At 40.4% G+C, this 23,473-nt stretch overlaps 1 protein-coding gene and 1 long non-coding RNA gene across 2 annotated transcripts in view; both read right to left on the bottom strand.

Annotated features, from left to right (window-relative positions):
* The window catches only part of LOC127637914 (gamma-aminobutyric acid receptor-associated protein-like 2), a 47,106-nt gene that overhangs the window by 9,138 nt on the left and 14,495 nt on the right, over positions 1-23,473 (bottom strand). Inside the window, exon 3 of the mRNA XM_052119162.1 lies at positions 4,705-4,877. Within this exon, the coding sequence (XP_051975122.1) occupies positions 4,705-4,877 (173 nt within the window). The remainder of the gene's footprint in view (positions 1-4,704; positions 4,878-23,473) is intronic.
* On the bottom strand, positions 20,857-23,420 carry LOC127637915 (uncharacterized). The gene is made up of 5 exons (XR_007969809.1): positions 23,138-23,420; positions 22,767-22,844; positions 22,400-22,616; positions 22,074-22,234; positions 20,857-21,987 (listed from the first exon to the last, which is right to left on the bottom strand). It is a non-coding gene; the product is annotated as an uncharacterized LOC127637915 (long non-coding RNA).

The raw sequence follows: 23,473 nt of genomic DNA, 5'->3' as shown, positions 1-23,473 counted from the left end.
AATGTGGTCTTTATAATCTTATGTTTGACACAGTCTATTTTTTCTTACAATGTCAAATGTTAATTTTAGAGATGCACCGATCGACCGGCCAGGGACTGGAATTAGCCGATTTTCCACATGCTCGGCCCGGACCGGTGTCCGGCCGGTCAGCCTCACGTCTTTCCGATTCTAAGCCGGTCCGTTTTGTTGCCAGCGGCGCAGGCAATAACGTCACAGCCGCATGTAAACGTCATTGGCGTTGAAGATCTTCACTGTGTGAGTGAAGAACACATAAAGTTCGAAATGTGTAATCATTTTAAGGCCAAAGTAAACCGTGGGGGAACCACCACAATAACTTTCGGATCAACAAACCTAATTAGACATTTATAACACAAATCACCCAGCTGAAAATGGCCATTTTAAAAAAGAAGCTAAAAAGTGAAAGCGGCTAAAGCTAGCCAGAGCTCAGAGCCAGTCACAAGTCAGCAGCGTCTCCTATCATTCCTAGGAATGAGCAATGAAAATACCAAAGCAATTACGAGGAAAATTATGGAATTCATGGCCCTGGATGACCAGCCGTTCTCCATAGTTGAGGACAGAGGCTTCAGAAATCTGATAAATTTCCTCGATACAGAGTAGGAGGTACTTTCTGACGTCACGTTGCCCGAGTTGTTTAATCTCGTGTCATGTCTGTTATCTGTCAACATTTGGGTACACAAATCCAGAAGAGGGGAAGTGGGGTGCTGGATGGCAGAGGCAGGATAAATACAATACAAATTGTGCCGTTGTGATTTAATGTGCTGAGTAACGTAATTTTTCCCACCGTGTCCGATATTAAAATCAGTGCGACACACATTGCAAAAGGCGTGGGCATTGTCGGTATGGCTTCGGGATATGAAATTCAATTCTTCCATCCAGCTGTTGTTAAATTTACATGTATATTTTGTTTTTTTCACCAGAGCACCAGCTGAGTCTTCCTCTCCCATCTACCAGTAATGCTTGATTTAACATCCCACGTCTACTGCCTGCGCAGATATCAACAGCGCAAATGGGTTGTAGGTTGCCAGATTGTGGTCATAAATGATTTGTAATTTGTTTGATGTGTTGATTGTGTGAGTAGGATGCGTTTCATTCAAGATCTGGCAACTGGACCACCTTGGAATAATACATTAATGTGATTATTCATATAACGTGGTTTGGGCTATACAAATTATGGGAGTTTTTTTGGGAGAAATAACAAAACGGGAGACTCCCGGGAAAAACGGGAGTGTTGACAGATATGGTTACAAGCCGTTCCCAAAGCAGTGCTCAGTTTTACAACTGATATTTGTACATCTAACTTAAGTTGAGCGTATTGACACTTCAGTTTTTCAGATCTTTGGAATTGTTTTGTTAGATGAGTAATAAAGAGAAAAGGTCCATTTATAAAAATAGTGGAAAATGACATCTGTTATATAAAGCAACTTATTTGCAGTTAATTGTTATTTCTACCTCTTTCTAGTCACAGAGCACTTTATTTTGAGAGTTGTTTAAGTGAGAGAAGATCCTGTAACTTAGTGCAGTTTGGGGGAAATTGTAATGTGTAATAATTTATTTTATTATGAAAATAAAATTTAGCATTGAAGAAAGGTAGATTTTGTTTGTATATGCGGTCAATAATAGTTCTTAGAAAGAAAATCGGAATCGGAAAAAAATCGGTATCGGCAGGTCACACTTGCAAAAAAAAAAATCGGAAATCGAAATCGGCCAAGAAAATTGCAATCGGTGCATCTCTAGTTAATTTGAGTGGATTGTCTCTCTCCACGTGGAATGTGGTTGGGGTACCCCATTAAAAGAAGGAAGGATATTTCTCTTCTTGACTGTAAGAAATATGATATAGTGTTTCTCCAAGAAACACATCTTTCAATGCAGGAAGCTGAAAAATTTAGGAAGATAAGGGGTGAACATGTTTTCTTTACTGCTGGCTTAAATAACAGCACAAGAACTCGTGGAACTCGAGGCAGAGCTGAAGCACCGAATGTCATCTAATGGCCTCAGAGATTTGACCAGATTAAAATATAGATATAATACTATTTTGTTTGCAGAAGGTGGAGTTTTGGTTATTCAGGGCAAGACAGTCATACTTTGAGTCAGGGGACAAGGCAGGAAAACTTCTGGCAAGAAATATAAAATAGAGAGAGTTTTTTCTACCATTCCCTCTGCTGGTGGTGAAATATTTACCCTACTGGTGGTGAAATATTTACCTCAGCCATTGATATTAATAATGATTTTAAAGAATTCTATCTTGATCTTTACAGTTCTACGTCTTCGTCTACTGATGAGGATATTAGAAACATTGTGGAACCATTAGAACTTCCTAAACTGACGACTGAGCAAAACAATTTCTTGATTCTGAGATAACCTTGGAGGAGCTTGGCAAGGTAATTAAGGCCTTGCCTACAGGCAAGGCCCTGGGGCCAGTTGGTTTGCCGCTAAGTTTTTTAGATCTTATGCTACAGAACTGGAATCATTAAAGAATGGAAAGCTTCTGCCAACCATGTCGCAAGCCCGGATCAGTCTGATTCTGAGAAAGGACAAAGATCCAAGTGAGTGTAAGAATTACCGTCCAATTTCTCTGATCCAGCTAGATGTTAATATATTGTCAAAAATAATGTAAACTTATGACATCTCTTATATATATATATAGATAAGGTGGGGTTCATTCGGGCCATAACTCTTCTGATAACATTAGGCATTTCATTAATATCTTGGGCAGTGGCGAATGGTCAGACTCGCTGCCATCTCACTTGATGCTGAAAAGGCATGTGATATGGTAGAAAGGGATTATCTTTTTAAGATTTTGGAAATGTATAGTTTCGTGGATACTTTTATTGGGTGAATTAAGTTACTTTATAGACACACAGTAGCGGCGGTTCAAACGAATGGATTAATTTCATATTATATTACTCTGGATTGGGGCACTTGTCAGAGTTGCCCTCTTTAACCCTTATTGTTCTGCCTTGCCCTGGAACCATTAGCAGCCACGATAAGAAAGGAGGAGGATCTTCCAGGAGCGGTGCATAAGCTTTTTCAGTACGCAGATGATATTTTATTATTCGTCTCCAACCTTACTAGATCTATGCCTTGCCTCCACATAATAATTCATTACTTTTCTAAATTCTCAGGATACTTAGTGAATTGGTTTAAATCTGAAGCTTTGTCTCTGAAAGCATACTGATCTATAACAGCTTTTCAGCCAGGTGCCATCAAGTGGCCCAAACAGGGCAGTACGTATTTGGGTATTTTATTCCCAGCAAATTTGTGTGATTTATTTGAGTTAATTTTGGCCCTTTAATAAAATGGTTTTTGTGGGCAACTATGTGGGAAGGTGGGCTACATTTACATTACATTTATCTATGATGGGGAAAATAAAAATGTTGTTTTTTAAATTAATTGTATTCCAAAATTCAGCTACCTGCTACAGTCTCTCCCTATAGATGTACCACTCTCTTATTTCAAGCGATATGATAGCATAGCAAAGTCCTTAATTTGGAATGGTAAACATCCCAGATTACATTTCAATAAGTTACATAGGCCTATTGACAAAGGTGGGCTAGGCTTACCCAAGATTTTATTATATTATTATGCATTCAGTCTCAGACATTGGCTAAAATATACTCGGCAGATGTACTCGGCAAATATGCTAGCGGCAACAACCACAGAGGCACTTCTGTACATTCGTGTTTGATTACTTCTGTCATGCATCTCCTAAAGTGTGTGTTTTCACGCAAGTTTGTGATCTATAGCCATTAACTTAAGACTGCATCTAACAATTAGTTTGACTAGCTAAAGACGCCATAGAAAGCCTGTTGCATAAAACAAGCTCACAGTTGTCTTTAGTAAGACAGTCTAATTTGCATTGCATTGTGGGAAAAATAAGACAGCTTAAAAAAAATGGCCGACAGTGGACGCTCAATACATTTTTTATTCGCTGAGAATATTTGCTTATTAGAGGACTACAATGCTTCAAAATGTATTTTAATGAACACATTTAGTGATTTAACCCAAATAATTAAAAACACAACATTTTGTTACCATTTTTGAAGTCAAAGTCTTCAACCAAGTCTCAACTCAATCCCCTTTCAGCCCACAGTTATTTTCAATGGCAAAATGGAATGTAAAGAAAAGTTAGCCTGAGGTTGTGCTGTCTTACATTTTGGTCTTTAATTAGACTGATTTAAGTTTTTATGCAACTGACTGAAAAAATTAAGATGTAATTAGATGACTAACTAGTAAGACTAGTCTAAAACAGTTTTATGCAACCGGCCCCTGATTAGATTGACTCGACAGCTGCAGAGATCCACAATCCTTTAATGTTTGTTCAGTTTTTTCTGTAGCCATTTACACAGTCGGTAACTGTGATCCAGAGTATAATTTAGATTCTATTCAGATTTTAGAAGTTGAGTAGTGTAATCCAGCCTAAAAGCAGATGAAGATTTTAGATGGATAAAATAACTACATCTTAGAATGAAGTGGCATTTTGGTGTTGATGTGGTACATTTATCAGGAAAGGCGATCCGACAATTTTACTGAAATTTAACAGATTTCATATGTGAAAGTCAACTGTCTTCTTTATTTCCTGGAATTTTTTATGAGGTGTTTAGGGGTGGTTTTGTGCTATTGTGGTGTGAAAGTAACTATACCATTCAAACATGCCTAAATGAATCATTATATTAGCAATTTCACCTGGACTGAGGGACAGTTTTGTCGACGAACAGGAATATGGCTTTTTCAGAAGGCAGCTGGATTCGCTTTCTGATGATCCACATGAACTGAGCCACTGTAATGTCAGACGGCACCAAATACTTCCGCTTGTCAATGTCAACAATCTGTGAGCCAGACACTTTCTCTACTATAACCTGATAAACAAGAGACAGTGACAAAAAAGTTAACAGCAAAGTTAAACACCTGTCAAGAACATGTCCCAAAATAAAAAATAATAATAATATTATGCTTAAAGAACATGAATCCTATGTTTATGACTATAAATTTTTTTTTCTTTGCATTGTGACATTATTTTCATGATCATTTCCAAGGCAACATTCCCAACATGCTCGGAAACATGCAACAGTTGATCCCGCGTTGGCTTCATTTGGAACTATATTTATTAGCTGAACAAAATAGTAATAATAAAGATAAATATAGGCACAATCAACAATCATCAGGGTCCAAGCATGTGCCATCCAGGACATTGCCAAAATAATAAATTGGACAGCTGTTTTTGTGTAAAATGTCTTCCAAAAGATTTTTTTTATCACTGTTGCAAAATAAAAAAATTACAAACTTAAACAGATATCATAGGGCTCTTCATTTGCTGGATATCTGTTGCTATTTTTGCTGCAAAGATATTACATTACACAAATAATAACTCAAATTCAGAGGATTTAATAAAATTTCTTGTGAACAAAATCAGTAGTTCCCCTTCTGTCACTCTCTCCACGTTGTGTCGGAGAAGTGACACTAGGGGTCTCCCTTGAGCGCCGATATATACCTCTGTTCTATGAAAAAAGGCCAATGAGAAGTTGGCAGACGGTATTTGCATATCCCGCCCCCGGACATACGGGCATTTAAGCGGGGCGAATACGGGAGTTCATTCAGAAAATTTCTTCGGAGCCGATGGTCGTGCATGCAGTCTGTTGCGAGTCACACACCAGTTCCCGTTTAATCCTCTGACGCTCTGCATGCTGTTGGATCTTACGGCGCATAACAGTGGCTTTCTCCTTCCTTGCACGGCTGTGCATTTGTTGCCCCTGGGCGCTTCGACAGCGCAGACAACTCGAAAGAGTTATTCTAAAAGAGTATTTTAGCTCTAAAAAGAGCAAAACACAGCGCCGTTGAACATCCTGAGATCCTCAGGATTCTCAGGATGCGTCTTATTAAAGATGATTTTTCCGCCCCGTGTAGTTTCTGGATGTGGTTGATTTCTCCCCACCTCTGACGGTCATGAAAACTGCCTGGCATACCTGGGTTGTGATCACACGCAGGCAGCGTTTTTATGAATGTCTATGTTTTCAGTACGAGAACATAGCCATGACAGCATTGCGGTCGCAAAAGGGCTTTTTCTTGTAGTGAGAGCCACTTCTGCCGCCCCCCACGCCTCGCCTCCTTCCTGCGGGATTGAGGCAGGCGCCGCGGGCGATGAAGACGATCTGGGGACAATGACGGGCTCCGTTTCGCCGGGTGAACCCCCTCGAAACCCCCCACCTCCCCGGCATGCTTGCTTGTTTCCGTCCGAGCTCGGGATGAGCATTCTCTCCAATGGATTATGTTTTCAGTGTGAGAACATAACCGCGGCAGCGTTGCGATCTCTGCTTTTTCTTGTAGTGAGAGAAAGCCACTTCAGCCACCCCCCGCACCTCGCCTCCTTCCTGTGGGATTGAGGCAGGCGCCACGGGTGTTGAAAGACGATCTGGGGAGAACAACAGGACGCGGTCGCCGGGTAAATCCCCTCGAAACCTCCCGCCTCCCCGGCACGCTTGCCTGCTTCCCCCGAGCTCGGGATTAGTGCGGTCCGCTTAACGGCCTACCGTCCGGTCCCTCGAGCTCCCCGGCATTGGATGATGACATCACCGCTGCATCGGAGAGTGTAACAGCGGCGTCTGATGTGGATAACTCGCCTGGGCCGCCACCTTCGGGTCTGCCGCCCAGTCTGAGCCTGATGCACGGAGGTCCGCTATGCTTAATTGGGCTTAATTGGTTCCACAGGCATATGCGGCACTCACAGCTTCCAGGCACTTTGCTTCCAGATCTCAACAGTCACCCGCATGCTGGACGCTCTGGTATGCCTGGACAGAGGCTCCCCTCGGGGCAGACGCTTTGGAGCACAGCTGGCCCGCGGGGCTGCGTAAGTACGCATTTCCCCCAGTGAGCATTCTTGCACAGGTGCTGTGCATGGTCAGGGAGGACGAGGAGCAAGTCACCTTGGTGGCCCCCTATTGGCCCACTCGGACTTGGTTCTCGGACCTCTATTCGCAAATTGGGCTGAAGACCCACAGAGGTGTGCGGTTAGGTCAGTGCTCGTGTTCCTACAGGAGAGGCTGGAGAGGAGTCTGTCCCCTCCACCCTCAAGGTGTATGTTGCCACCATTGCGGCTCACCACGACACGATAGACGGCAAGTCTCTAGGTAAGCACGACTTAATTATCAGGTTCCTAAAAGGTGCCCGGAGGCTAACTCCCTCCCGGCCAAGCCTGTTCCCCTCCTGGGATCTCTCGGTCGTCCTCACGGGCCTCCAGGGACCCCCCTTCGAGCCACTAGATTCAGCTGGACTCAGGGCCCTTTCTCTCAAAACGGCCCTGCTGATCGCGCTCGCCTCCATCAAGAGGGTCGGGGACCTGTAAGCGTTCTCTGTCAGTGACACTTGCCTGGAGTTCGGTCCGGCAGACACATACGTGATCCTAAGACCGCGACCGGGCTACGTGCCCAAGGTTCCTACCACACCCTTCAGAGATCAGGTAGTGAACTTTCAAGCGCTGCCCCGGGAGGAGGCAGACCCAGCCCTTTCGTTGCTTTGTCGTGCTTTGCGTATCTATTTGGACCGCACGCAGAGCTCTAGACGTTCTGAGCAGCTCTTTGTCTGATTCGGGGGACAGCAGAAAGGGAACGCTGTCTCCAAACAGGCTCGCCCACTGGGTTGTCGACGCCATTTCACTGGCTTATCACACCCAGGCCGTGCCCCCCCCCCTTGCGGGTCCGAGCTCACTCAACCAGGAGTGTTGCGTCCTCATGGGCACTGGCCAGGGACACCTCCCTAGCAGACATCTGCAGAGCAGCAGTGTGGGCAACACCTAACACATTTGTGAGATTCTACAATCTCCAAATTGAGTCAGTATCGTCCCGTGTTCTCTCAGGTCCGAGCCTGTAGAACTGAGAAGGGTCTGGCTGCAGACTTGCACTGTCAGACTTGCACGCTCAGACACGAGCGCTTCCGCTGCAAGTGACGTCACTTGCACGCTCAGACATCTTCTAGTACAGAATCTCTCCAGCAGTTTGTTAAACATCATATAAGTAAAGTATTGACTTGTTAAAAGTTTAAATAATGTAAATCGCTGGTACAATTTTCTGAATTGGCTGCAAAATGACAATTTTATTATTATTATTATTACTGAACAAAACGAGCTAATGCCTGTCAGTCTAACTCTGTGTACTTTAAACAAAGACTGGCTGTGTCGGATTGAGAACAGATCATTCAAAAATCGTTTCAGTAAACATTATATATATATATATATATATATATATATATATATATATATATATATATATATATATATATATATGCTTTTTCGTTACATGATAAGATTTTTACATTTTACCTTAATATACGCTATGTTTTATCTCTGATACAAATAAAAAGAAATTAATGTTATGCCTAACAACCACTCACGGTATTAAATACATAAAGGAAACTATTTAATAGAGTATATATATATATATATATATATATATATATATATATATATATATATATATATATATATGCTTTTCAGTTACATGATAAGATTTTTACATTTTACCTTAATATACGCTATGTTTTATCTCTGATACAAATAAAAAGAAATTAATGTTATGCCTAACAACCACTCACGGTATTAAATACATAAAGGAAACTATTTAATACAGTGGTATTACATGGTTTGCACGTTGAACCCAGTGTAGTTCAATAGCGTTTGGACCGCCCCGTCCTGTTTTAATGTCTACATTTTTTGTAAAATACGTAATGTAAAATACATGCAATATTCGGTCATTCGACCTTGCATCTCAGTTCAGTTCGAAAGCGGAAGCGCTAGTGTCTGAGCGTGCAAGTGACGTGACTTGCAGCGGAAGCGCTTGTGTCTGAGCGTGCAAGTCTGAGAGTGCAAGTCTGCAGCCAGACGCTATTGGTAGAACTCGGTAACACGCTGTCGATCTGGCCGGGTGAATCGCTTGTGCCTAGCGCCCTTTCCCTCAGCCGAGGTAAAATAGTGCGCCTTTGTTCCCAGGAGACCCCATCTTTCGGGTCCCTGGTTGGTTCCTCCCTTGCCCTTGTGTGTCTGCAGTTCAGCGGAGGAACTCGCCAACCCAAGCCACTACGGGTACTCAATCTACCCTGTACTGGAATAGGTGCTCCACAGGTTAAGGCCTCCTGTTCGGACTCCCCCTGTGTGTAATTCCGCGGTACTGTCCCCTCACGAGCGGACTCCCGTGTCTCCCTTAGGCAGTTCCAGCTGCCTCGGTCGCCGTGCTGTAGCTTCCCCCCTCTACGAGGCTGGATCTACCACCGCGCCAACTTTCCCACATAGGACCCAAGCGGCCATGTGATGTATTCGCCACTCTTTGCCTACTCTGCAGGGTAAGTGTGGTCTCCGCAGGGTCTTCTCACCCTGAAAGAATAGGAAACGGGAGAAGACCCCCTTCCCTTAATGCATGTAAGGGCCCCGGCTGTAGTAGCTCTATGCAAGACACACCCAGCCAGGCTTGGCCCGTTCCCAGGTTGGCAAGCATCACCTTGTTCCCCTCACTAGGGTAACCAGAAGGATTCTGATGACTTTTGTGGGGCATTGGGAAGGGTACGTGCAGTTTGATACAGCTGGTCGCCTTTGCACATACGAATACCTGCCCGCTCCTGTATCAGCAGTTCACGTACACGGCTCAGCGCATGGCATGATTGAAATGGGACCCCTAGTGTCGCTTCTCCGACACAACGTGGAGAGAGCGACAGAAGGGGAATGTCCAGGTTACGTATGTAACCTCCATTCCCCGATGGAGGGAACGAGACGTTGTGTCTTCCCCTGCCACGTCGCTGAGCCGAGCCGAGCCACTGTTGTGGCCGGACCATTTCCGGATCCTCAGAAAAATCCTGAATGAACTCCCGTATTCGCCCCGCTTAAATGCCCGTATGTCCGGGGGCGGGATATGCAAATACCGTCTGCCAACTTCTCATTGGCCTTTTTTCATAGAACAGAGGTATATAGCGGCGCTCAAGAGAGACCACTAGTGTCGCTTCCCCGACACAACGTCTCGTTCCCTCCATAGGGGAACGGAGGTTACATACGTAACCTAGACGTTTATCCTTCATCTATCAATTACAGTTGAAACTAGATGGGTACATTTCCTGAAGAAAATGTGAGTGGTGCTTGCCGTGGCAAAACTCGTCAAACAGCATGCTGGAACTCGAAAAGAACAAAAATCATGGTCGTAAATAAATCAACCCGGAAGTCTGTACGATTTTCTGGTGCAGAAATATGTGATTTGTTACTCGGTTGCTAGGGTAAGCCCGTGTGGTTGCTATGCAGTTACCAAGGTAATACAATACATGGCTCCTTTCCATCCCGAGCGAAATAAGTCAACCCGGAAGTCTGTACTTTTTTCTGACGCAGAGATATGTGATTTGTTACTCGGTTGCTAGGTTAACCCCATCTGGTTTCTAGGCAGTTACCATAGTGATACTAATCAAGTCTCCTGGCCATCCTGATTAAAATAAATCAACCCAGAATTCTCTTCAATTTTCTGGTGCAGAGATATGTGATTTGTTACTCGGTTGCTAGGGTAACCCCTCCTTGTTGCTAGGCAGTTACCATAGTGATCATAATCAAGTGTCTTTGCCATCCTGATTGAAATAAACCAACCCAGAAGTATCTACGTTTTTCTGATGCAGAGATATGTGATTTGTTACTTGGTTGCTAGGGTAACCCCATATGGTTGCTAGGCAGTTACCATAGTGATACTAATGAAGTCTCCTTGCCATCCTGAGTAAAATAAGTCAACCCGAAGTCTCTACTGTTTTCTAGTGCAGAGATATGTGATTTGTTACTCGGTTGCTAGGGTAACCCCATGTGGTTGCTAGGCAGTTACCATAGTGATAGTAATCAAGTGTCCTTGCCATCCTGAGTGAAATAAATCAACCCAGAGGTCTGTGATATTTTCTGGTGCAGAGATATGTGATTTGTTACTTGGTTGCTAGGGTAACCCCATCTGGTTGCTAGGCAGTTACCATAGTGATAGTAATAAAGTGTCCTTGCCATCCTGAATGAAATAAATCAACCCAGAGGTCTGTACTATTTTGTGGTGCAGAGATATGTGATTTGTTACTCGGTTGCTAGGGTAACACCATCTGTTTGCTAGGCAGTTACCATAGTGATAGTAATCAAGTGTCCTTGCCATCCTGAGTGAAATAAATCAACCCAGAGGTCTGTACTATTTTCTGGTGCAGAGATATGTGATTTGTTACTCGGTTGCTAAGGTAACCCCATCTGGTTTCTAGGCAGTTACCATAGTGATACTAATCAAGTGTGCTTGCCATCCTGAGTGAAATAAGTCAACCCGAAGTCTCTACGCTTTTCTGATGCAGAGATATGTGATTTGTTACTCGGTTGCTAGGGTAAGCCCATGTGGTTGCTAGGAAGTTACCATAGTGATACTAATGAAGTCTCCTTGTCATCCTGATTGAAATAAGTCAACCCGAAGTCTCTATGTTTTTGTGATGCAGAGATATGTGATTTGTTACTCGGTTGCTAGGGTAACCCCATCTGGTTGCTAGGCAGTTACCATAGTGATACTAATCAAGTGTCCTTGCCATCCTGATTGAAATAAGTCAACCCGAAGTCTCTATGTTTTTGTGATGCAGAGATATGTGATTTGTTACTCGGTTGCTAGGGTAAGCCCATCTGGTTGCTAGGCAGTTACCATAGTGATACTAATCAAGTCTCCTGGCCATCCTGATTAAAATAAATCAACCCAGAATTCTCTTCAATTTTCTGGTGCAGAGATATGTGATTTGTTACTCGGTTGCTAGGGTAACCCCTCCTTGTTGCTAGGCAGTTACCATAGTGATCATAATCAAGTGTCTTTGCCATCCTGATTGAAATAAACCAACCCAGAAGTATCTACGCTTTTCTGATGCAGAGATATGTGATTTGTTACTTGGTTGCTAGGGTAACCCCATATGGTTGCTAGGCAGTTACCATAGTGATACTAATGAAGTGTCCTTGCCATCCTGAGTAAAATAAGTCAACCCGAAGTCTCTACTGTTTTGTAGTGCAGAGATATGTGATTTGTTACTCGGTTGCTAGGGTAACCCCATCTGGTTGCTAGGCAGTTACCATAGTGATAGTAATCAGGTCTCCTTGCCATCCTGAGTGAAATAAACCAACCCAGAAGTCTGTACGCTTTTCTGATGCAGAGATATGTGATTTGTTACTTGGTTGCTAGGGTAACCCCATATGGTTGCTAGGCAGTTACCATAGTGATAGTAATGAAGTCTCCTTGCCATCCTGAGTGAAATAAGTCAACCCGAAATCTCTACAAATTTCTGGTGGAAAGATATGTGATTTGTTACTCGGTTGCTAGGTTAACCCCATCTGGTTTCTAGGCAGTTACCATAGTGATACTAATCAAGTCTCCTGGCCATCCTGATTAAAATAAATCAACCCAGAATTCTCTTCAATTTTCTGGTGCAGAGATATGTGATTTGTTACTCGGTTGCTAGGGTAACCCCTCCTTGTTGCTAGGCAGTTACCATAGTGATCATAATCAAGTGTCTTTGCCATCCTGATTGAAATAAACCAACCCAGAAGTATCTACGCTTTTCTGATGCAGAGATATGTGATTTGTTACTTGGTTGCTAGGGTAACCCCATATGGTTGCTAGGCAGTTACCATAGTGATACTAATGAAGTCTCCTTGCCATCCTGAGTAAAATAAGTCAACCCGAAGTCTCTACTGTTTTCTAGTGCAGAGATATGTGATTTGTTACTCGGTTGCTAGGGTAACCCCATCTGGTTGCTAGGCAGTTACCATAGTGATAGTAATCAAGTGTCCTTGCCATCCTGAGTGAAATAAATCAACCCAGAGGTCTGTGATATTTTCTGGTGCAGAGATATGTGATTTGTTACTTGGTTGCTAGGGTAACCCCATCTGGTTGCTAGGCAGTTACCATAGTGATAGTAATAAAGTGTCCTTGCCATCCTGAATGAAATAAATCAACCCAGAGGTCTGTACTATTTTGTGGTGCAGAGATATGTGATTTGTTACTCGGTTGCTAGGGTAACCCCATCTGGTTGCTAGGCAGTTACCATAGTGATACTAATCAAGTGTCCTTGCCAGCCTGATTGAAATAAGTCAACCCGGAAGTCTCTATGTTTTTGTGATGCAGAGATATGTGATTTGTTACTCGGTTGCTAGGGTAAGCCCATCTGGTTGCTAGGCAGTTACCATAGTGATACTAATGAAGTGTCCTTTCCATCCTGATTGAAATAAGTCAACCCGAAGTCTCTACGCTTTTCTGATGCAGAGATATGTGATTTGTTACTCGGTTGCTAGGGTAACCCCATCTGGTTGCTAGGCAGTTACCATAGTGATACTAATCAAGTCTCCTTGCCATCCTGATTGAAATAAATCAACCCAGAAGTCTGTCTGATTTTCTGGTGCAGAGATATAGTTACTGCTAAACGGTTGCTAGGGTACTCTGTTTAGTTGCTAGGGAGTGGCTTGGCAGCTGCCAATCATGAATCTCCAAAGGCTGCTTGTCAGTATGAATGATATAAACCAACTCCCATGCCTCTGTGACATTCAGAATGGAAGATATCCCTCTATGGATTTTGGTTGTTAAGGTGCTCGACAATGGTTGCTAGGAGGGGCTAGGAAGTGTTGATTTGATGCATGATTGGCTGTTTGCTGTCCCGAGTCAAACGAGACCACCCTTGTGTTTCTATGACACTTCTATCCGGAGATATCCCTTTGATATGTTTCAATAGAAGTCTATGGGACTTGTTGCTAAGGTGCTCTTAATGGTTGCTAGGGCGTGGCTTGATAGCTTCACAATGATCCTGAGAGACTGATTGGTCGTCTGAGTAAAATGAGCCCACCCCCTCGTCTCTATGACACTGTGATCCAGAGCTATGTTCAATACAAATCCCTATGCCTTTTCATTTCATGGGCCGCCCTACACCATTATAAGTCAATTGGGGCATTTTTGGGCAGCTCCTGCCCCCAGGGGTGCAACTTTTACCCCATATTGAGGTATGCTCTTACAGAGCCTGCCAGCCTCTTCAAATGTGGCAAATCACACGCTTCTACTGAAATCCTCGCTTGGAGCTGTGACGCGCCAAAGTTTGTCTCAATGTTAAGTCTATGTGATTTTTTCGGCCGCTTTTTGCCCCTGGGGCAAATACCGCACCTCGATCGCTTATAAAAGTCATAGCACACGTGTCCTCAATAGGTCGTTCGATTTGACACCTCATTCGTGGGTCTACGCCAAACGGTAGCGGGACGAGTTAGGTGCCGAAGTTTTGTTAAGAGATATAAAAATAAAAATAAAAATAAAAATAATAAGTATGTGAGATTACAATAGTGATGCTTTGCAAGCACCACTAATAAAAATAAAAATAATAAGTATGTGAGATTACAATAGTGATGCTTTGCAAGCACCACTAATAATAAGTATGTGAGATTACAATAGTGATGCTTTGCAAGCACCACTAAATAATAAGTATGTGAGATTACAATAGTGATGCTTTGCAAGCACCACTAATAATAAGTATGTGAGATTACAATAGTGATGCTTTGCAAGCACCACTAATAAAAATAAAAATAATAAGTATGTGAGATTACAATAGTGATGCTTTGCAAGCACCACTAATAATAAGTATGTGAGATTACAATAGTGATGCTTTGCAAGCACCACTAAATAATAAGTATGTGAGATTACAATAGTGATGCTTTGCAAGCACCACTAATAAGTATGTGAGATTACAATAGTGATGCTTTGCAAGCACCACTAATAAGTATGTGAGATTACAATAGTGATGCTTTGCAAGCACCACTAATAATAAGTATGTGAGATTACAATAGTGATGCTTTGCAAGCACCACTAATAATAAGTATGTGAGATTACAATAGTGATGCTTTGCAAGCACCACTAATAAGTATGTGAGATTACAATAGTGATGCTTTGCAAGCACCACTAATAAGTATGTGAGATTACAATAGTGATGCTTTGCAAGCACCACTAATAAGTATGTGAGATTACAATAGTGATGCTTTGCAAGCACCACTAATAAGTATGTGAGATTACAATAGTGATGCTTTGCAAGCACCACTAATAAGTATGTGAGATTACAATAGTGATGATTTGCAAGCACCACTAATAAATAATATTTTTATTTGCTGTTGACAAGAGGAAATTTATTACATTTAGCACATGTCCTCAGACTATCCTGTTTGTATACGTTTTAAGTTTTGTCATGTTTGGACCTTGCACACATATAAAGGTATAGAAGTAGTTACAGTTCAAACCCAAATAATTTATTGGCTTATATCTTCTAAACGATTTGACATATCAAAAACATATTTTTTCAGAATGGCACAACATTTTTAGGGGCAGAAATAAAATTGGAGATATAAGGTTTGTTTGACTTGACTCAAGGAATTTTGATTCTAGCCCTTGCATCCAGTAAGTGCACCATAAAAATGCGACCAGTAAGTGCACCATAAATTTCATAACGATTTACCATTCGCAACGCAAGTTATTAGCTGCTGAAATTTGATTGGCTGCTGGCAGCCATTTTTGTTGATTTGTTGAATCGTTTTTGTAAGAATATATAAGTTAGCCTGTGACCCATAAAGTATGCATGCATATCTTCAAGTTTTTTATTGAAACGGTTGCAGCGTTATAAGGAATTTTTAGATGTAGCGCACCCTATTGGCGAAATTAGACGAAACTTTGCATGCATTCCTTAAAATGTTCTGATATCAAAGTATTCCAGGTTCCGTAAAATTTGGACTAAAATATAGGCCATTAAGTAAACTTTTTCCATGCCCAAAGACTTAATTAGCTTATAACTAAATGATTATACAGATAAAGGGCCACATTTTTCCTGAGGCAAGACACTTATTACTTCAAAACAAATACACCAAAACATGTCAGCTCCTGTTGCCAGTAGGTGGTGCTATGACTATAACTTAATATTGGCATGTCAGGCCGGGACTGTTATCAAACATTTGAAGTTTGGGACAGATTGGACATTGTATGTTTGAGTTACAACAACTTCCTATTTCATGGCAAAACATCGAACTATGCCAGGCCACCACAGACACGGCATTCAAAGAAAACTATTTAGCATCTTAGGATCAAAAATTCCTTTAGATTAGACTGACCGAATATGATGTCTATCTGATTTAATATCAAGGAGGAGTTTGTTAAAGTAAGAGTCCTGGAAATGGCAAAAACTGAGCGAACATATAAGAGAAAAACAAAAACGGCTGACTTCCTGTTAGGATATGGCTCTAAGAGACTTTTTTGGTACATGTTGACATGTTACATATGCCTACCAATTTTCTTACGTGTAGGTAAACATGGCTTGAGGGCTGCTTCGTTTAAATTTGGTAGGTGGCGCTATCGAGCCATTTTGCCAGAACTAATTCTGAAACCCATATCAGATGTATATTTTCATCACGTCTGATGCATGTGCAAAGTTTCATGAGTTTGAGTACGTTTAGGGCCTCAAAAATGCTAATAATTTGGTAAAAGAATACAGAATAATAATAATAAATATAGCTGGAAGCAGCGATGATGGGCCCAAGCACCATGGATCCATTTCCACTCGGTGGCTTTCGGAAAACAAAGCATGATGGACACAGCAACAAAACAACATTAATGTAAACCTAAGGATTGTGTACCCTAAACATACAATGTGTAATAGATATATGCCACCAATTAAGTTTGACTACAACTCCCAATAAAAAACATACAATTCTATTTTTATCCAAATCACACAAATGAATGCAGAAGATACAAGACACATCCGGTTTCCTTATTTTTGCCATTCATTTACTGAATCGCCATGGCAATACCATTCGATATTTAAAAATCTCTATTCAGAAAATCTATCTATATATAACTGTAATTGATTTTGCCAATTGATTAATTTAAATTTTTGCTATAATTTAATTTCATTATTTATTGAAAGAAATATGTAGATCTAAAGAGTATATTGAAATGATTTAATTTAAACCAGTTTCAAGGATTCACAATATATACCTTGGTGTTAAAATAGACAACTCGTTCACTGTATTGATGCAAGAATAAAGTTCTAAAATCCATATCAGTTCAAAGACAAAAACGCCTACATTTACACAGCATCAAATTAACTTGATGTGACAAAACCAATCTCTAAATTACAAATTCAGGTTACATTTACCCATCACTCAATTTTAAAAGCGACACACGAGTATTGAGAGCCCAGCCAGGAGTTGTGTAGCACAGCGTGGTGCGGCGCACCTCAGCATGAGCGGTTGTGAGGGGAATTATTTTAGGCACTATCAATGTTTCTCAGTTACCCAGTTGTAAAGCTAGTCACAAAAACATGTCGACTCGAGGGGAAAACTCTAGCTGAATTTATTGTGGAGCAGCAGTGTCTGGAAATTATTCTAAACAATTTTGAAGCAATTCCGGTAAATATAAGAGGACCATTTTAAAATCTGTGGTAAAATATCTTGTAAACACTTCCTGCATTAAATATATGAAAATAATTAATCATGATTCTTATTATTTTAAAATATATTTTATTGTCACACTACATATATTTATCACAATGCAAACAACTGCAACAAAATGGGCTAATGAAAGGTGTGTTTGTATGACTAGTGTGTGCTTTGTGGAAGTCAGGAACAATCTGAAGAGAGTCTGTTGAACCTGGTGTGGTGCGAAACAACGCCCAGATGATATAGTCCCCAAAATGGCTGAATTTGCTACTGCTTTTCTCAAATTTTGCAATGCAATTTGCGGCATTTTTTGGGGGTTGTTTTGCTGTGAAAACTCAAAAATCACCATTATATACCTCTGCGTTAATTACATTTTAAATGCAATTAAATGTAAACATTTAATCCATAATAACTGAATATGCAGTTAGAAACCAAAACAAATAAATAAATGCACACGACAATACCATAGCTACATTTAGGTGAAAGATCTGGCTACTGAAAGACCCATTTTTGTTCTCATTAAAATGTTCTGCATCAGAGAATGCAATAAAAATTGTCTAAGTTAAAATAGATGTACAAAACATCTGTAAGCTAAAAACACAAATGAGGTTTCAGTAATTATGCCTGTTGCCATTATTACTTTATTTGATATTTAAATTTGGTATATGGCCATATACAAACAAATTAATATAAGTTAATATATTCAAGCATTTATGTACACATTTAAATACCGCAAGTGTTTAAAAAAACATGTTACATATATGAAAATTGTAATTTATGTCATATTCTGTATATTGCATATATCTACTGTATAAAATGTACATTTTTATATCAGTAAAAACATTTATAAACACTTATATTCAGCACACAAGTGTTTCCATTTTCAGATTCATAGCCTACTGTATTAATAGCACTTCAAATTCTTATCACATTTCATTACACGTCTAATGGGAATTTTAAGTGAATGTTAGGGATTATTTGTATAAATGCGGGTTTTGTGTCTCATTATCAGCATACAGGGTGAAGATTAAACGCGAGCTGTGTTGTGTGTGTTGTCTGCGGTGTTTAGAAGGATACACCGTTCATTTGTAGATTATACAAACAGCTGCTGTACATTTGGGAATGTTGCGACAGCTTCCTACTTGTCAAGCATTTGTTTTGCCCCTGTCAAACATAAAGGAAAGAGATGGGATTCCCATAATAACATAATACATTTGATAACTTCATCTCTATGTGTGCTATTGCAGGTCATGGGATATTGTGTAGTTCTGTAGTGGAGAATTACATAAATCAGCGCTGATAAAAGGTGTCTGACTGAGTGGTCTAGTGGTAATTAATTCGCCCATTGCATAAGAGGTTAAAGGTTTAAATCAGTCCATATAAAACGATATATAATGAACAAAGATTGCATCTGCACCTCAGTTGATGTATATATTGAGAGGGGACACATTTGTTTGCATTTTTTTATGGGATTCGACTGGAAAATATCTCAAACTCAAATGTGGGGTTAGTTGTTACATAAATGGTTTAAACGTTTTCACACACACTTATAAGACGAAAATTCATTTGTTTACTTGTTGCCATATCAACACCGCATACATATAAAAAAAACTGCGGGTAAATCCGCTTCGAAAATTTGCACGAGAGCACCGGTGACCAAGATGGCACAGCTCACAAACCCCCATGACACAACAGAGCCATGAATCATTCGATTTCTATAGGAAGAAAACACACTGCATGCCGGCGCTGCACATTAACAATCAGATCACCTGAGAGTGATTAAGAGAGAGAGAGATAAAGACAAAACACACACTTTCACTTTTCTATTTCCTGGAAAAGAGTGCGAGCTGCAGAAAAAACTCCTGACACTATACGACATTGATAACAGCCAAAAATAAATAAATTCAAAATAACACAGTCCAGTGCCGGATCGGTAAACAAAACATACACAGATCAGAAACAGAAACTCCAACTCAAGAACACATGAAATTAGAAATATACTTGACTGAAGAACGTCGTTACACACACTTCATATACATGCCATACGAAAGAGGGATCCCTTCTAGACAGGACACCAAAACTCTTCTGTGTTATTTTGGGAATCATTCATGGAGCTTGGATGTCCTCTATTGGACATTTTTATTTTGAAATGGTTTTCTATTATTTTTACATTCCGTTTGATAATTACATTATATTTTATTTATATAAATATGTTTTTTAACAATACACTTGCCAAATACCTCAAAACATGTGAATATGCACAAAAAGGAATGATGACATTTAATGCATTGCCATGGCAATAGTATTTAAGATATCAAGAATCCCTTCAGAATATTTAATCTGCACTGTCTTGACATTATTCTACAATTTTTTTGAAGCAACTCAGGTTAACATAATTGGAATATTTCAAAGTCTATTAAAAGTTACACACTTCCTTTTGCCAGTTGGTGGCGCTACGACCGTGACCCACAATAGTCACATCAATGTGACCAGCCAGCAAAGACAAACATTTCCTCAATTTTGATGTTTTTAAATTTCTGCACGCAGAAGATCGGAGACATTTCCTTATTTCATTTTTACATTATTTTATCGTTTCACCATGGCAACACTGTTCAATATATCAAAAATCCCTTCACAATTTAGCATTGTCAATGTCTTGGCATGATGTTGCTCACATTTGGTACCTGTACCATGAAATTCCTGGGAGGAGTATATCAAACATGCATTTTTCAAACAATCCAAAATAGACAGATTCATTTTGGGCAGAGCTTATGACTGTCAGTGCAAAGTTGTCCGGCTTGATTAGATCTATATGTTTTCAAAGTTTGGTGACTGTACCTCAAAAGGGATGTGCTAGATACCCAGATAGCAAGAAGTCGGCGGTCCGCTGGCGGTGCGCCGGCGGCAGTAGAAGCAGCAGAATGCCGATATCGCAAACACGTTCGACGGCGGTCCGCCGGCGGCAGCCGCTTTTTAAAAGCGGCAGCCGCCTTCCTGCCGCCTTCGATACGCGGACGGCCCGCTGGCCAGCCGCCGCTCCGCCGCCGTTATATCGAAGGCAAACGCTTTTTTCGAGCGATCTGCCGCCGCTTATTGTATATATATATATATATATATATATATATATATATAGCATGCAGTTTATCAAGAATAATGATTGATCAAACCAGACAAATTTCCATTTGGCGTTTTAATTCCACATTTCAAAGTACAGTAACTGTCATTGAAACAAGATGTCATATCACTGAAATATAAATAACAGAAAAATACAAACATTATATATACACACACAAAAGAACATGCAGGTTTCCAATTTCTTTTTTTTTAAAAACACTATTGTAACACTTACAATAATTGTTAATAATATAAAGAGGTCAGCTCTGGGATGAAAAGAATTACCAGTAAACATAAGCAATGAGGATATTTGGTACCAAAGAAAGTGCAGGATACCAAATAAATTGAGGTATAACATCATATTTACAAGTCATTTCTAACAATAGGTTAAGTGGTAATAATTTAGAGTAAAGCTCTGGAGTAGAATATACCATTATAACTGCAATGCTGACTTGTGGCACAAGGATTTACAAGCTATATGTAACAATAGAATAACAGTTAAACACTGTGATGGAATGAAAGTAGAATTTTTGGTACTAGTTAATGTGCAATATCAAGTATCAGAGGTATGAAATAGGATTTACAAACTATAATAGAATTGTTAAGCACTGACGGAATTAAATAAGCCAATACTAAAGTCACGGTAAGTAGAATATTTGATACCAGATAATGTGCAAATATCAAGTATTAGATGTATAATCTAGGATTTACAAGCTATATTTAAAAATAGAATAGTTAAGCACTGTAACAATGAAATAAGCAGCAAATTGTATATGAAATAATTGAGATCTTTGGTATCAAGGAATGTGCAGGTATAATATACATTTTGACATTCAACTTACACATGACAACAAGTGGGAATAAATATAATTAACAGCAGAAAATCTGGCTGTAGAGAACACAGCCAATCAGAATGTCTGGAGAGGTTGGGGACTTCTGGGCTAAGAATCACCGGTTTTCCCGACCCCCAGAATGAGGCAGTGCAAATTGGCATATCTTCAGTGATTCCTCGTGCGCCTATATAAAAGGACAAACCATCCCATATTCATCCAAGGAGCTGCCCTCAAAGCAGGGTCACGAGAAAAAAAAAAAAAAAAAAAAAAAGAGCAATTTCCACAGTGAACAGTGTGGATTGGGTGAGTGTAGTCTGACACTTTTAGCAGGCTTCTTTAGGGGTCTTGATGTTACTGACTGCAGGATAAAGAAAGGGTTCCAGTTGTCAGTGATGCTGGGGTGTCAGTAGTCAGCCTAGGTTTAAGGGGTCGGCTGTGGGTCCCTCTCAGCTGTGCGGCGCCTTTTTCCACCTTCATGTTCAGATGCTCCTTTCAGGTAACGCGTAACGTTAACCTGGATCACCTCATCAGTGGCATCCTGTGTTGCCGGGTTCTACCGGATGGCTCCTGTAGAAAATAAAGATCTGTCATTCCATTTGAATGGAATAAGGTCATACACATCTACTTAAATATAAAAAAAATATCCAACTTACTTTGAACAATGGTCTTCAGGAACATGTCTCTAAAACATGCTTTATCCCCTACACCAGTCCAGGTTGTATTGATGGAAAGGTGATTAGAGAAGATACTCTGAAGCATTCAGCCACACGGTTGTCTTTAGGTCCCTCCCACATTTGATTGCCAAAAACCGAAGCTGAAAATACAAAAAAAACATGTTACAAATTACATTTCTTTGAAGCTTCTCATAAATTTAAAATGTGACAGGCTGTGGATTCAGACTGTAGAATATGCAGTGTACGATCTTAATTGTACTTTTTAGATTACCCTATACCGTTATAAACGAAATCGGCACACTTACAAATCGTTGCTGGAGCTCTTTATCCTGCCTCAAACTGTTGTCAAGCAACGCCAAATCTTCCTGGGTGTCTAGGGGGGAGTAACAGATCCCCTGTCAGGGATAACTCTCCAACAGACACATTGGCACTGAAACGTTGCAGCATAGCATTTTGTCGTCCATGCTACGCACAACATCGCCAAACTCCCAAGACGTCGCAGCATTAGGGTTTGATCTGCACCTACAGGGGTTCCCAGAATAAAAGAATAAAGCAGTCAGTCCTGGACCTTCAAATACTAAACTATGACATTTATATCTAGGTCTACTACATGTACAGGTGGCCCCAGTGGGAATTAAACCAACAACCACAGGTGTTGTTTGCAAGTTGTACCCGATTGCCCAGTGCGAGCAAATGTCTTCAACATTGTCCCAACTTGCTTCACCTGCTCTTGAAGCGAGCCGCTGTCATCTGGGAAGTAACAATATATTGATTAGCAATACACTAAATATAATAGTAATATAATATAACCACAATTATCATACCAGTAACTTTCCCTGTAATTTCTATCCACAGTATGTTATGCATGGCATACAAGTTCATAATGAAGAACCCTTATGATAACATCAATTTCATTTTTTTTCTTTGAAGCAGAATATTTGTTTGTAAAAGGGAGGAAAAAGAAAATGAAATATTGGTATACAGATTTTGGTTGATATATCATACTGTACAGTGAAATGTGCTATTGTTATATCCCTACTCACCTGAAGGACGGATAGATCAGGCAAATCTCCAGTCAGGCCTTTGTAGAGTGTGTGCTCCTGCATATCCACAGGTATTTTAATTCAAACATGCAACATATTGTAATAAATCTACAATATTCAGCCTTTACCTTACACCCTCGGTTGTTGCTCTACACTTATTATATTAAATACTTATTTATATAGCTTGCTCACTGTATAATCATGATAGCCTAATACTTATAACACAAGATTGCATCTTAAACGAATGACTGAGTTGAAAACTTGAATAAGAACGCATTTTACACAGAGGGACCAGCTAGGGAAACTTACCTGCCTACAATAACTGTTTTCATTTGA

This window comes from Xyrauchen texanus, chromosome 46 (assembly GCF_025860055.1).
Source record: "Xyrauchen texanus isolate HMW12.3.18 chromosome 46, RBS_HiC_50CHRs, whole genome shotgun sequence".
In the NCBI taxonomy this organism is placed as follows: domain Eukaryota; kingdom Metazoa; phylum Chordata; class Actinopteri; order Cypriniformes; family Catostomidae; genus Xyrauchen; species Xyrauchen texanus.
Note: the sequence above shows the minus strand (reverse complement) of the source record. Positions and strands in the feature narration are given on the sequence as shown.